General features: G+C 39.2%; 1 protein-coding gene across 4 annotated transcripts in view; it reads right to left on the bottom strand.

The window, feature by feature from the left end:
- Window positions 1-12,571, bottom strand: part of CPNE3 (copine 3) — a 48,635-nt gene that overhangs the window by 23,741 nt on the left and 12,323 nt on the right. For 2 of the 4 annotated variants that reach the window (XM_086335857.1, XM_086335858.1), the window contains exons 2-8: window positions 11,464-11,603; window positions 11,021-11,200; window positions 10,692-10,931; window positions 9,427-9,501; window positions 8,103-8,174; window positions 3,426-3,509; window positions 1,623-1,712 (exon numbers count right to left, since the gene is read on the bottom strand). In XM_086335857.1, the coding sequence (XP_086191983.1) occupies window positions 1,623-1,712; window positions 3,426-3,509; window positions 8,103-8,174; window positions 9,427-9,501; window positions 10,692-10,718 (348 nt within the window). In that variant the 5' untranslated portion in view covers window positions 10,719-10,931; window positions 11,021-11,200; window positions 11,464-11,603. The remainder of the gene's footprint in view (window positions 1-1,622; window positions 1,713-3,425; window positions 3,510-8,102; window positions 8,175-9,426; window positions 9,502-10,691; window positions 10,932-11,020; window positions 11,201-11,463; window positions 11,604-12,571) is intronic. The other 2 variants (XM_086335854.1, XM_086335855.1) reach the window with 1 other exon arrangement.

Below are 12,571 nucleotides of genomic sequence, written 5' to 3'. Positions count from 1 at the left end.
GCAGCAGCTGCAGACCTTTAATGGCCCCTGAAGGAGTTTAGGGTGGAGAGCAGAAGGGAGGCACCCTGTGTTCAGGGAAAAACTGGCAGGACAGGTCTTCAGACAGTTAAATACTCACAGGAGCTGATTTTATGAAGCCAATTCTTGCATCTCCACATATCTAGAAAAGCACTAAAATCCTTCACGGTCACGACGGTTTCTCATGACTAGCAGAAGCTTCACAAGACTCGTAGAAACCTTTAGGGAAAACCTGTGCCTGATTGCATGTATTTCCCCCTTTACCAAAATCACATGAACACTGACCTTTCCCCTGCCTCTCTGGAACAGTTTCTCAGAGCTCTCCGAGGTGCTGTCTCTGCAGCCCTCAGATTGTCCCAAATAAAACTTAACTCAAAACTCTTACGCTGTGTATTTTTTACAGTTGACCACAGTAATGTACAAAGCTACTTTTCTATTTATTTTGTACCAAAATTTTCACTGCTGTTTGAAATATCACACAAATCATATTGATCTTTAAAGTTCTCTGAAAAATGAGGAAAAAATTTATGGATCTAAGAAATGAAATGGTTTTCAATAATAATAGCATCTCTACTGTGTTTAACAGTTTATGAAACTTTTCACGTACATTAATTTAATCCTGATTTAATTTTGCCATGTAAACATTATGTTCTCCATTATATAAGTAAGGAAGTTAAGTAAGGAAGTTAGATAACCTGCTCAAGATCCCTTAGCTGGTTAAAGGTCTAAGTCAAGACTTGGACTGTGGTTTGACTCCAGGTCCCTTCATGACCTTTCCTGCTTTCACCATACTAATGATCAAAAGAAAAAAAAATTAAATAAACAAAAAACTCACCCCAGTTTGCTGACCTCTGCAATACATGAAAAGGCTCCTATCGGGAATCTTATGTAAAAAGGTGACTAATATAAACGTGTCTTTAAAATAATATATCTATATTGGCTAGAAGTGAAAACATTTAAGAAAATTCTTAGCTAACTGCTGCAGCTCCCTGCTTCTACTTTGCTTTCCTTTAAAAACTCTAAAACTAAAGCCATCCAAATGTTGTAGTAAATTATACCTTCCTCTGAGCACCGGGAGTTGGTGATGGACAGGGAGGCCCAGCGTGCTGCAGTCCATGGGGTCACAAAGAGTCAGACACGACTGAGCGACTGGACTGAACTGAACATCAGTGACGCAAGTGTCACCACTATCGTGCTCTGTGCTGAAGGCAGAAGGAAGCTCTGGGTTCTCAGTTAAAGTAATACCTACTTTTATTGCAAGGGACACACCAAAGGCAAAGGGTGCAGTTAACCGTTTCTATTCCCAGAGCAGAAGAATCTTATTAAAAAGTAGGGAAGACTTTAATACTTTATTTTAAAAAATGAAGAATAAAATAAAAACCACAATGTTTGATTAAGCATTCAACAGATCAACAGATCACTCAAAATGTCTCTGCTCCTTTAGACTGACTGCTTATCAGAAACATTTCTATTTTAGCATTCCTAAATATACATAAAATTCAAACTTACATCATTTACTTTCTTTAAGTACTAGCCAATGAATTAATTTATAAAAGCAGTGAGTGTGTATGTGTGTACATAATATATATATAATTTCAAATTACCTTAATAGTTTTATCCATATCTCCATAGCACAGAGAGTTAAGAGAGATCTTAAAAGGCCTCCAAACAGGATTCAAGTTGTTTTTAACAACCTATTTAAAAAAATAATAATGAAGGTCAGTTAGAAAAACATTCCACTCATCATCAATGTTCTGCTCTTGCCTTTCCCAGGTTCCCACCAGGCATACCATTCATCCTTCACCTCTTCACCCACCCAACTTCGTCAGCGAAAATCTAGCCAGGACCATATTATACACCTGTTATATGAAAAATGTGAGGGACTGTCTAGTCAAGATACATTCTGAGAAAGAAAAAAAACTGGGAAATGTATCCAGCCATTACAAGATGCACTTACAAATTACAGAAGATTATTGGTTTTGTTGGAAACCAGAGTTTTCACTGCAGGACACAAGATTCAAATATGGAATAAGAAAAGTTGGGAAAGGATCTTGCTATGTTTGATTTGAATGAGAAAAATGGTGTAAATTTATGATTTTAGGTTTTTTTTAATGTTTAATATATATAAACATATATACACAAACATATTTATCATTTATGTCCACTGAAAAGGTCTGAAAGTGCTCAGCAGTAATGAGCACTCATACCCTGCTGTGCAAATCCTACCCTCTTAAAGGAAAAATCAGGCTTCCTAAGAGAAATAGTTCATTCCAGACGGGATAGGGTAAGTACAAGGTCAACTGACAACATAATTTCACATAAAATAAGACAGTGCTTAAAGACTGATTTGTTGTTGTTTAGTCACTAAGTCTCGTCTGACTCTTTGTGACCCCACGGACCATAGCCAGTCCATCTCCTCTGTCCATGGGATTTCCCAGGCAAGAATACAGGAGTGGGTTGCCATTTCCTTCTCCAGGGGATCTTCCCAACCCAGAGATCGAACCCAAGTCTCCTGCATTGGCAGGAGGGTTCTTTACCACTGAGTCACCTGGGAGTCCTGGGAACATAATAGCCAAATGCAAACTGTGAACCTGGAATGGACCCTGTATTAAACAAAACAAAACACACAAAAATCGTGTTTGGGGAAATTGGGAGGATCTGAAGATGCATGGTATAGTAAATGATGTTACTAAATCAATGCTAACTCTCTCAGTTATGGAGGTGTAGAGAAACGCCTTTGTTCTTGAGAAATACCTGTAGCAGTTAAAGGTGAAGAGTCACGATGTCTGCTGCCTACATTAGGATAGTTTTGCAAAAGGGCATGGACGTGGGCGTGAACAAGAGAGAGCACACACCCGTGTGCAGGTGTGACCGTTTGATAAATCTAGGTGAAGGACACACTGGCATACATTTCAGTGTCCTTTACAGGATTTTAAAAGTAAGGCAGAGGGACGTCCCTGGGGGCCCAGAGGCGAAGACTCCACCCACCAACACGGGAGACACAGTTCAGTCCCTGGAGCATCCCACAGGCCTTGGGGCAACTAAGCCCATGAGTGCCACGACCACTGAACCACACGCCTGGAGCCCTCGGCCCACAGAAGAAGCCAGCAGTATGAGAAGCCCGGGCACCACCCTAGAGAGCAGAGCCCACTCACTGCAACCGCAGAAAGCCCGTGGGCAGCAGCAAAGACCCAGCTGAGCCAAAAGTAAAGAATTTAAAAACAACTAAGCATAGCAGCACCTTCTCATTTAAAAAAAAAGAAACGAGCACGCTGACCTTGTGTCTCTGGCAGTTATATACGTCTGAATTCAGATGAATATTTTTATAAATACGTACATTTTTAAAATTCAGATTACCACAATTCCAAAGGAAACTTCAACCCTACTTTTCAAATTCAGATATTCACCTCCGTTCGATGAACCATTAGCCAGTTTCCATCAGATGTCTGCTTGTGGAACTCTAGGTAAGGATCTGACTTCCCAAATAGATCCTACATTAAAATAAAAAGCAAAGCAATTATTCTCCTCCTAAAACATGTGAAACACACTTTGTATATGTTACATGTCTGTAGTACCTGAAGTTTAATTCTATAGTACAGATAAACATATGTATATATACATATATATAGTACAATACAACAGTAAATACAAATCCCAATACATTCCTCACAAACATAAACCTGCTGAAGTCTACGAGGAGAACGTTTAAGGCATTCCTGATAAATGCTCATTATCCTTACACCCTTACATCTCAAAACACAAGATGGCTTTAAAATACAGTGATCAATGGAACCCATGATCAACACAGGACGCTTTTAGCTGGTTTTCATTATTAGCAGCATTCACTCATTCAAACAGCACTAAGTAGTCTTATATAAACAATCCCATACAGTAGTCGTACTAGCTCCACGAGAGGCAGGACAAACTGGATTCAGAGGAGTTAAAGACTTTGCCAAAATCACACATCTAATGAAGTGATGGATCTGAGCCTTGATTTCACATCTTACCCTTCTAAGTCCAATACCTGTTCGGCAATCCCACACGTTTCTTTACACAAACGCAAGAGAGCACAGACAAGGAGACACGGGAAGTGCACAACAGAAGTGCTTGGAGAGCACAAGGCACACCCTATTTCCTCTGTGATTCACCACGCACAGCTCTCCTGTACAACGCGCAAGCACAGTGAGGGTGCAAACGTCCCCTCATGGCCATCTTACACACACACACACACCCAGAGACTCTTCCACAGGGAGATAAAATCCTGGAAAGATGCACAAAGGTAAAAGACAGTAAGACTGTGGATGACTTTACTTTCTCATTTTCATTTATCTTCATTTTGAAATTTCTATCCTCCTTAGCATTACTACTTATTATTTGTGAAAGTGAAAAGACATTGGTTAAGCCCACAGGAATGTAAGCAGATACATTCCTAAACTGAAGATTTTTTTCAGTCTTGAATTTACTTCAATATTAAATTAAGAACTAAGATAATATTATTTCCCTCCTCAGCATAGTTTAATGTTAAGAAAGGAACACATCCCTCATAGTCAAAAACAAAAACACGAAGACTACACAGAACTTTTAAAATTTAACCTTCTCTCTAAGAAGAATTTAAGCAATGTAATAAGCCTCTCTATGCTCCATTTTATAAAACTAGGAACAATATTATACCTAGAGAAGCTAACTTTCCCAAAAGCACATGAACGTCCTCTGTCTCTTTTATCTTAGAGATAATCTTTTGAGAAAGGTAGAATATCATTATTACTATAATGAAGGTCAAAAAACAGACCCTGCTTTACAGTTCATGAAACTGTCAACAGTAGAACTAAAACAAGAAGTAAAAGTCCCTGACTCTGATCTCTAGGATAAGTTAAGTCAAAAGAACAAGGCAGAGAAATGCATGTGTAATATTAATATGTCATGCTACACTTAATCAAAGACTGGGGCTGGGCTGGGGTATGGAAATGTAAATATATACATACACACAGGCGTGCACACTCATATCTACCTATATGACATATACATCCATATCTATCTATTTGTACATTTATATACACACAGAGAGACACACGTGTACATACACAGAAAAAAAAACCCTTCGTTTTTTGGAAAATGAAGGATTAAGCCATTAAATATAAATTTTACAAACGAATAAAATACAGCAAGAGAAAAAACTGCAGCGTGGACAGGGAAAGAAGCTAAATTTGTTGAATATACCTTGTTTTCTATTGGCTTTGGAACCATCTTATACATGATTATACAGCAAACTTAAACCCAAAAAATTTTAAAGCAATCTCTAAATACCAAAAGCAAAATTTGATTATGTGTTAATGTTACAGCATAACCACTTGGAGAACAATTATTCCTTTAAAACCCAAGAATTAAATTCGTATAATTCAAGTGGAATATATAACCCTAAAGGCAAAAAGAACTTCAAAGAAAGCTCAAACTATTTTCAGTAAAAATATTTTTGCTATAACATGTATATTTGTATTCTTAAACTGTTAGATATTCTATAGGGCAAAACATAAGCAGTTACGTTAGTTTCCTTATGAATCAACATTTGACATAAGTAAAAATAGGTGCAACTACAGAATTAAAGAAATAACAGCCTTGTAATTTTACATTTGAATTGGAATTTGTTATACAAGTTTATGATTTAGTTTTCCTTAAAAAAGAAAAGACTTTCCGATAGCTATCTACCGAAAAGTCCTAGAAAGAATGAGCAACAGCAATCAATAAACATTAAGCACCCCTAGTACCACATCGTGCACTCACCATAGAAAAGCTCCCTTTAACCTGCCAATCTGGGGCAGAAATTAGATAAAATAAGCATGGAATATCTGTCATGCCACAGAGCAAGAAGCTAGCCAAAGGCTTCTGAGACCGTGCCAAATGGCTCAGGAACAAACTTAAACAGGCCCCCCCATAGGTCAAACCTAGGATGCTTTAAGCATCAAAAGTATGAATAGAGTTCCTAGAAATACAAAAAAAAATTTTTTTTAAGTTCTTCTGTAAAAGTCACGTTTAAAGAAATTTATTCTTCTAAAAAATAATAAATATTAAAAAAAAATCAAACACTTCAACTTGCCTTTTCTGGACAAACTATCTTGGAATAAATAAATACCTAATGTGAAGAAAGATACTTCTTTCTAGAGAAGTATTCTCACTAATAAAAGAAGAAGCAGTGACAGCATGAGAATAACACTATTTTAAGGCTCTAAATTGGAGAAGGCAATGGTACCCCACTCTAGTACTCTTGCCTAGAAAATCCCATGGACGGAGGAGCCTGGTAGGCTGCAGTCCACGGGGTCGCTAAGGGTCGGACACGACTTCACTTTCATGCATTGGAGAAGGGAATGGTAACCCACTCCAGTGTTCTTGCCTGGAGAATCTCAGGGACGGGGGAGCCTGGTGGGCTGCCGTCTATGGGGTCGCACAGAGTCGGACACGACTGAAGCGACTTAGCAGCAGCAGCAGCAGCAGCAGCAAGACTCTTAATAAGATAGTATATCTAGGTAGTTACCATCAGTGGTCACTAAGACCCCAAAAAACAGAACTTGACAATGTGAGCCTCTTGATGGAATTAGTGTCACCACCTATGAAATTCATACCAATTCAAAATGCCACGAGATCATAACTCTAGATTCAATTTCAGCTGATAGAAATCAGGAAATAAAATATGGAGAGACAAACATATTACATGACATCACAGGGATTTAACTAGTGTATACTGTGTGTGAAAACTTCTATAGGACAAAGGAGTCAGTTTATTGAATAAATCCATGGATGGATGGATAGGACGGAGGGAGAGACAGGGAACAAGAGAGCAATAGAGAAAAAGGGAAGAAGTAAAGGGAAGGGGAGAACGTAAAGATTAAAAAATGTAAGAGACACATTAATCAACTGTATTATTTAAAAAGTCCTTAGAGATACATCCACATTTATGGATGCAGTGATATGCTGCCTGGGAGGAGAGAAAGTAGACAGGGGTAGGGATGAGATAAAATTGGTCATGAGTTTTAACATTTTTAAAGATAGGTGGTAGGAACACGGAATTTTTTAGAAATACTATTCTATTTTTGTGTATGTTTAAATTTTTCCAAAATATTTTTTAAAAGATAACTGACTACTGGTCTAAGATATTTGTAAACTGCATTGTAAGGTAGATGAAAATGATGAAGAATATTGATTGCATTATAGAATTATATACAAAATTCACTCAAAGAATTATTCCAATCCAGGGTATACACTACACTTAAGTGTTCTTATTAGTACTCATCCTAAATTTTGAATGCAGAAAGGAAAGTGAAAGTGAAAGTTGCTCAGTCATGTCCAACTCTTTGTGACCCCGTGGACTACACAGTCCATGGAATTCTCCAGGCCAGAATACTGGAGTGGGTAGCCTTTCTCTTCTCCAAAAAAGAAAAGGCTTTGCTGAATTCTGATTCAATATATGTGCTTCAGCCGTGTCCAACACTTTGAGACTCTATGGACTGAAGCCCGCCAGGCTCCTCTGTCTATGGGATTCTCCAGGCAAGAATACTGGAGTGGATTGCCAAGCCCTCCTCCAGGGGATCTTCCAGACCCAGGGATCGAACCCACGACTCTTACGTCTCCTGCACTGGCAGGCAGATTCTTTACGACTCTTACGTCTCCTGCACTGGCAGGCAGGTTCTTTACGACTCTTACGTCTCCTGCATCGGCAGGCAGGTTCTTTACCACTAGCGCCACCTTTCCTTTCCCAAAGAGGAAAATCTAATAAATAAAGCATGGAATTTTCGCTTTTTTCCTTAAGTAATTCAAATACACTCTAAAATATCTCTTACAATAACGTTAATGCTTGTATTAACTCTTCTTTTAAGCTATACAAACTCTTCGGTTACATCCAGAGGAAAGAGGTAAAGAGAAATATCTTCTGCTTAAACACACATCCAGAAAATGTAAATTGGAAATAACACTCTAAATGATGCTTTAGATGATAGAGTTCATAATATTAATTGCATTATTATTTTCTCAAAAAGTGACCAATGTGAGGGGAAAAAAAGATGATATCCTTGTTGAAATCTGCATCACCCACCTACCTTATTATCCAGTTTTCTTGCTTCCATTTCAAACAAGACAATTCTGTTATCCTTTATTTCTTCAGCTGAAATCTATGAGTAGACAAGGTAAGTAAAAGAAAGTGTTTTGGGGATTCTGATACAGTCATGAAGTATTGATTTAGTCTGTTATCTAATAGTATACAAAGTCTACACTAACATAGGGTAGTCTAAAATAAGTAACAAAATGGTACCATTAAGAAAGATTTGTCATTATTTCCTTTATGCATGTGAAATAAATATATTTTCAAAATACGCCTAATTTACACATGCAACTTTCTTTTTAATGTTGTTGCCAAAACTGGATCTTCCTTCTTCCCATGGAAAAAATCAAAGCCATGCACAGCACTAGCGAGAGCTCTCCAGAGATGGAGAAGCATGAGTAAGTTATACCTAGAGAACATTACACATTCAAATATCAGCTCCGTATTTTTCATCCAAGGTAACTGAAAGACTTACTCTACTCAAAAACAAATTCCAGGCTGTGATGGTCCCAAAAGCCATAAAGCTAACTACTTGTAATGATCTCTGTTCCCCACATAGAAGTCAACACCCCCAACAGACTGGACATTCTTATGGCACCTAAACTAGAGCAAACTTCTCAGAGAAATGTGTTTGGTAGTTGCAATAATCCTCAAACACGACTCTCTCAGGGAGCCATTCCCGGGCAGAGCTAAAGTAAGACAGCTGTCTCTTCAGACAGCTGTGACTACCCGGACAGCAACTCTAGAACATTTAGAACATTTAAAAGCATGGCACTATATAATTTGAAATCTAAAATAAGATAATACGTATATTCACTTGCCCAGGTCCAGCAATCAGCAAGGAAAAATTTAGGTAAGAGGACAGGTAGCAAAGTGCACACGTGCATGCGCACACACACACACACACACAAAAAACATGGTTAAAAGCTGAGCGGTTCAATGGCCATGTCATACTACAAGATCATTCGCGAATCAAAACCACTATGGAAAGTTTCTGTCATGCCGAGGGGCCTACGTTTGATTTGTTGAGAGCCAAATTGATCCATTCACATTATTACGTAATTTCCTCCTAATCTGGGAATCGATGCTTCCATCAGGAAGAGGCAAGCATTAGCACGATGCGTGTGACTTTCTTTTAGGCACAGCACAGTTTCCATTTGCGATCACTCTAAGGCAAGTCAAGGGTGGGTGGAGGGCAACATTCAGGATCAAACGATAACGCCTGCTGTAGAATCTCTGTCTGATATACACAGTCTCAGCTTGTCCTCTTGTGCTAAGTCTCAGGAGGCAAAAGACTTGTATTTTAAAGGGTCTTATTTTACCGTAATGCTCCCTTTTCCTGCAGGTCTGCCATTTTTAAGCACCAGTGGTCGCGTTAGCTTCTTACTGGAAACAATCTGTTAAAATCGGAAAGTGATACAAAGAGCTATTTCACTTCAACATGTAAACGTTTAAACTAAACAGTTTTCAAAAGACAGTTGAGAATACAGTATAGAAAGTTATTAGAAACGGAAACATTAAGTTCATTCCTTGAAGATTTGGAGATTACAAAATGCATCTGCACCCAAATGGAAAAGACTCCCAAGGAGCCAATCCTGGCGGATAAAATCTCCCCACACCACTAGTTTCTTTATCAACCACTTCAAATTCTTCCTTGTAAAGAAAAAAGAGGGCCAGATTCTCATCACATATACAAATCCCTAAGCTGAAACGAAACCCCTATAGGAAACAGGGGTTACCTGCCAATTTTTCAACTGACACATAACTTCAATGTATGATCCTCATAAGATATCATTTTGATTAGAATAATACAGTAAGCACACATACTCTCACACAAGTATGTTTCTCAAATTTGCTATAATTTTAGATACAGTGATTTTTTTCCAAAAAATAAATACTTCTTTAATTTTCTTTTTGATACAACTATCAAAGTTTTAGAAATCTGACCAGCTCCATGTTGTCCTTGAGACACAGGAAATACAATGATCTCCAAAAAATTCAAGACTAAAAGATAAACTCATAAAAGACAAATCTTAGATGTCACCCACTGAAAAAAAATAACCCCTCCCTCTGAAAGTCCCATAAACATGGTCACTGGCTCTCCTTTGAAGTCAAACCGAGCTGGGAGCACAATGGTGAGCCCACAGACACACCCGTGCTCCGACCCAACCTGTGATATCCTAGAAAGACAGAAAATTAAGCAACTACAATAAAATATGATGAACATTAAGGTAGAAGGAGTGGAGAAGACCACCAAGTGAGCACAGCAGGGTGACCCAAACGACTCTAGGGTGTCAGAGAAGGCTTTGCGAGGGGGCGTTGGGTTGATACCCAAGGCAAAAGGAGGAGCAAGCCAGGAAAAGGGACTGTGCTGGGCTATCAAGGGGTCAAGAGGCATCGGTCATGCAAGTTAGAACGTCAGAGAAGTTGCCGTCACCTTGACACCATTTATGACCTAAACGTAAGAAAAACACTGTACTGCAGACAAGCAGCTAGAGTAACGGGACTATTTATTGAAATGGCAAATGGAACATCTTTAACTCATAAGAACTAATATACACTCTACAAAAAAACCCATGGTCCCTACCCCCATAAAAAGTAAGATAAATTCCATAATGTTTAAGGCAAACACAAGCTCAGTTGCTCAGTCGTGTCCGACGCTTTGTGGCCCCATGGACTGTATCCCTCCAAGCTCCTCTGTCCATGGGATTTTCCAGGCAAGAATACCGGAGTGGCTTGCCACTTCCTACTCCAGGGGATCTTCCCAAGCCAGGGATCAAACCCAAGTCTCTGCACTGGCAGGCAGATTCTTTACCACTAGTGCCACCTGGAAAGCCCAACAATTAAAGAGAATTTATCAAAAACACCTGATGCTTTGGTTCAACTGTAGAAAACACCTGTACCATTCATACTTACTTGTCCAAGGGTGCATTCACATTCTCCCAAGAAGTCATCATCGCTCAGCTCGACAGTTTTGTTGTCGATGTCATAAATCCCAAATTTCAATTTCTGAACCACTTCAAAGTAGTAATCAATAATAAATGTCTTGGAGAATTTGGGGTTCAAGCAATTCTTAATCCTTTCTGTGCGCTCAACCTATATTCACCCCACCAAAACAAAAAAAGTTACCTCAGATGAAAGGTGCATTTGTTTATTATCTTTATATACTACATGTGACTAAATATTGGCATGATAGCTAAAAGAAGTGTCTATATGTATATGAAATATTTCACAATCAAGGACTAATTTGCCTGAAAAACTGCACTAACAGATGAGATGGCTTTATTTTTTAAATAAACTCTTCATATTGTCAAAAAAGCAATTCAGGCGGCGTTTCAGCTGCAAGTATTTAATATTACCTCATACCACTGTTGACCACTCGTATTCAAAAATAACACACATAGAGGGTCTGACTTTGACCCTATGTCTTTATCCAGAAGATTGTCACAGGAAATATTCAGCTCCACCTTTGTGACGCACTGGGCAGCCATCTCTTGAGCTGTGAGAAAAAGAAAGAAATGAGTAAGCCAGTGAAGCGGTGCCTTTAACAAGCACACGCTTTCCTTGGGATTTCCCTCAAGGTTCAGCGGCTACGACTCTGTGTTCACTTCCATCCGGGGTTTGATCCTGGTCAGGGAACTCAGACCCTGAAAGCCATGTGAAGCAGCCAAAAAAAGAACAAAGAAAAAGGCACATGCATTCTTAATGAAACACCTAAATTCTTAAGACACACAGTCAGAACAGGATAACAGAGTGGACTTGCTGGAATAAGACTGTTGCATGTGTCTCCAGGGGACTCAGATGCCTCATTACCCCGTGCCAATCATACTGCTTCCGCCAGGTTATCTTTCTGGGATAAAACTCATTTTACAGTGTGACAATAAAATGCAGCTTTCAAGATGGCAAATAAGATATACTAATCTTCTTATCATTTCCCTGTACGTTTTACCCTTCAGAAAAAGTCCAAGTGTAATCGTGACCTTTCACGGAAAGGCAAACATAGCCTTCTGCTTCACGAGACAGATTAAACCTCAACCTTAATTTTAACTTTGTTTGTTTGACAAAATACTGAGTGAGATACTTGCTGTTTTCAAGGAATTTTGGCTAAGACCCAGACCTGGGGAATAAAAGACCCTCACATACCCCTGCGCCCCTCCCTGCACGTTTTCGAGCAGTGGTCCTCAAGCCTGGCTGCTCTTGGAATCACCCGGGGCGCTTACAAAGCCCCTCAGGCTGGTGGCCCACACAAAGAGATGTGCTCTAACTGGTTTAGGGTGCAGCCTGGGCGTTGCTCCTTGGATAATTTCCATGTGCAGACAAGGTCAACAAACTACCATCTACAGAGCACGCTCAGCTGCTTCAGTCGTGTCCAGCTCTTCACGGCACTATGGACTGTAGCCCACCAGGCTCCCCTGTCCATGGGACTTTTCAGGCAAGGATACTGGAGAGGGTTGTCCCTCTTCCTCC

This window comes from Bos grunniens, chromosome 14 (assembly GCF_055505025.1).
Source record: "Bos grunniens cultivar Pamir isolate PY7600 chromosome 14, Bosgru_T2T1.0, whole genome shotgun sequence".
NCBI lineage: Eukaryota > Metazoa > Chordata > Mammalia > Artiodactyla > Bovidae > Bos > Bos grunniens.
This window is presented reverse-complemented; position numbering and strand designations above follow the sequence as displayed.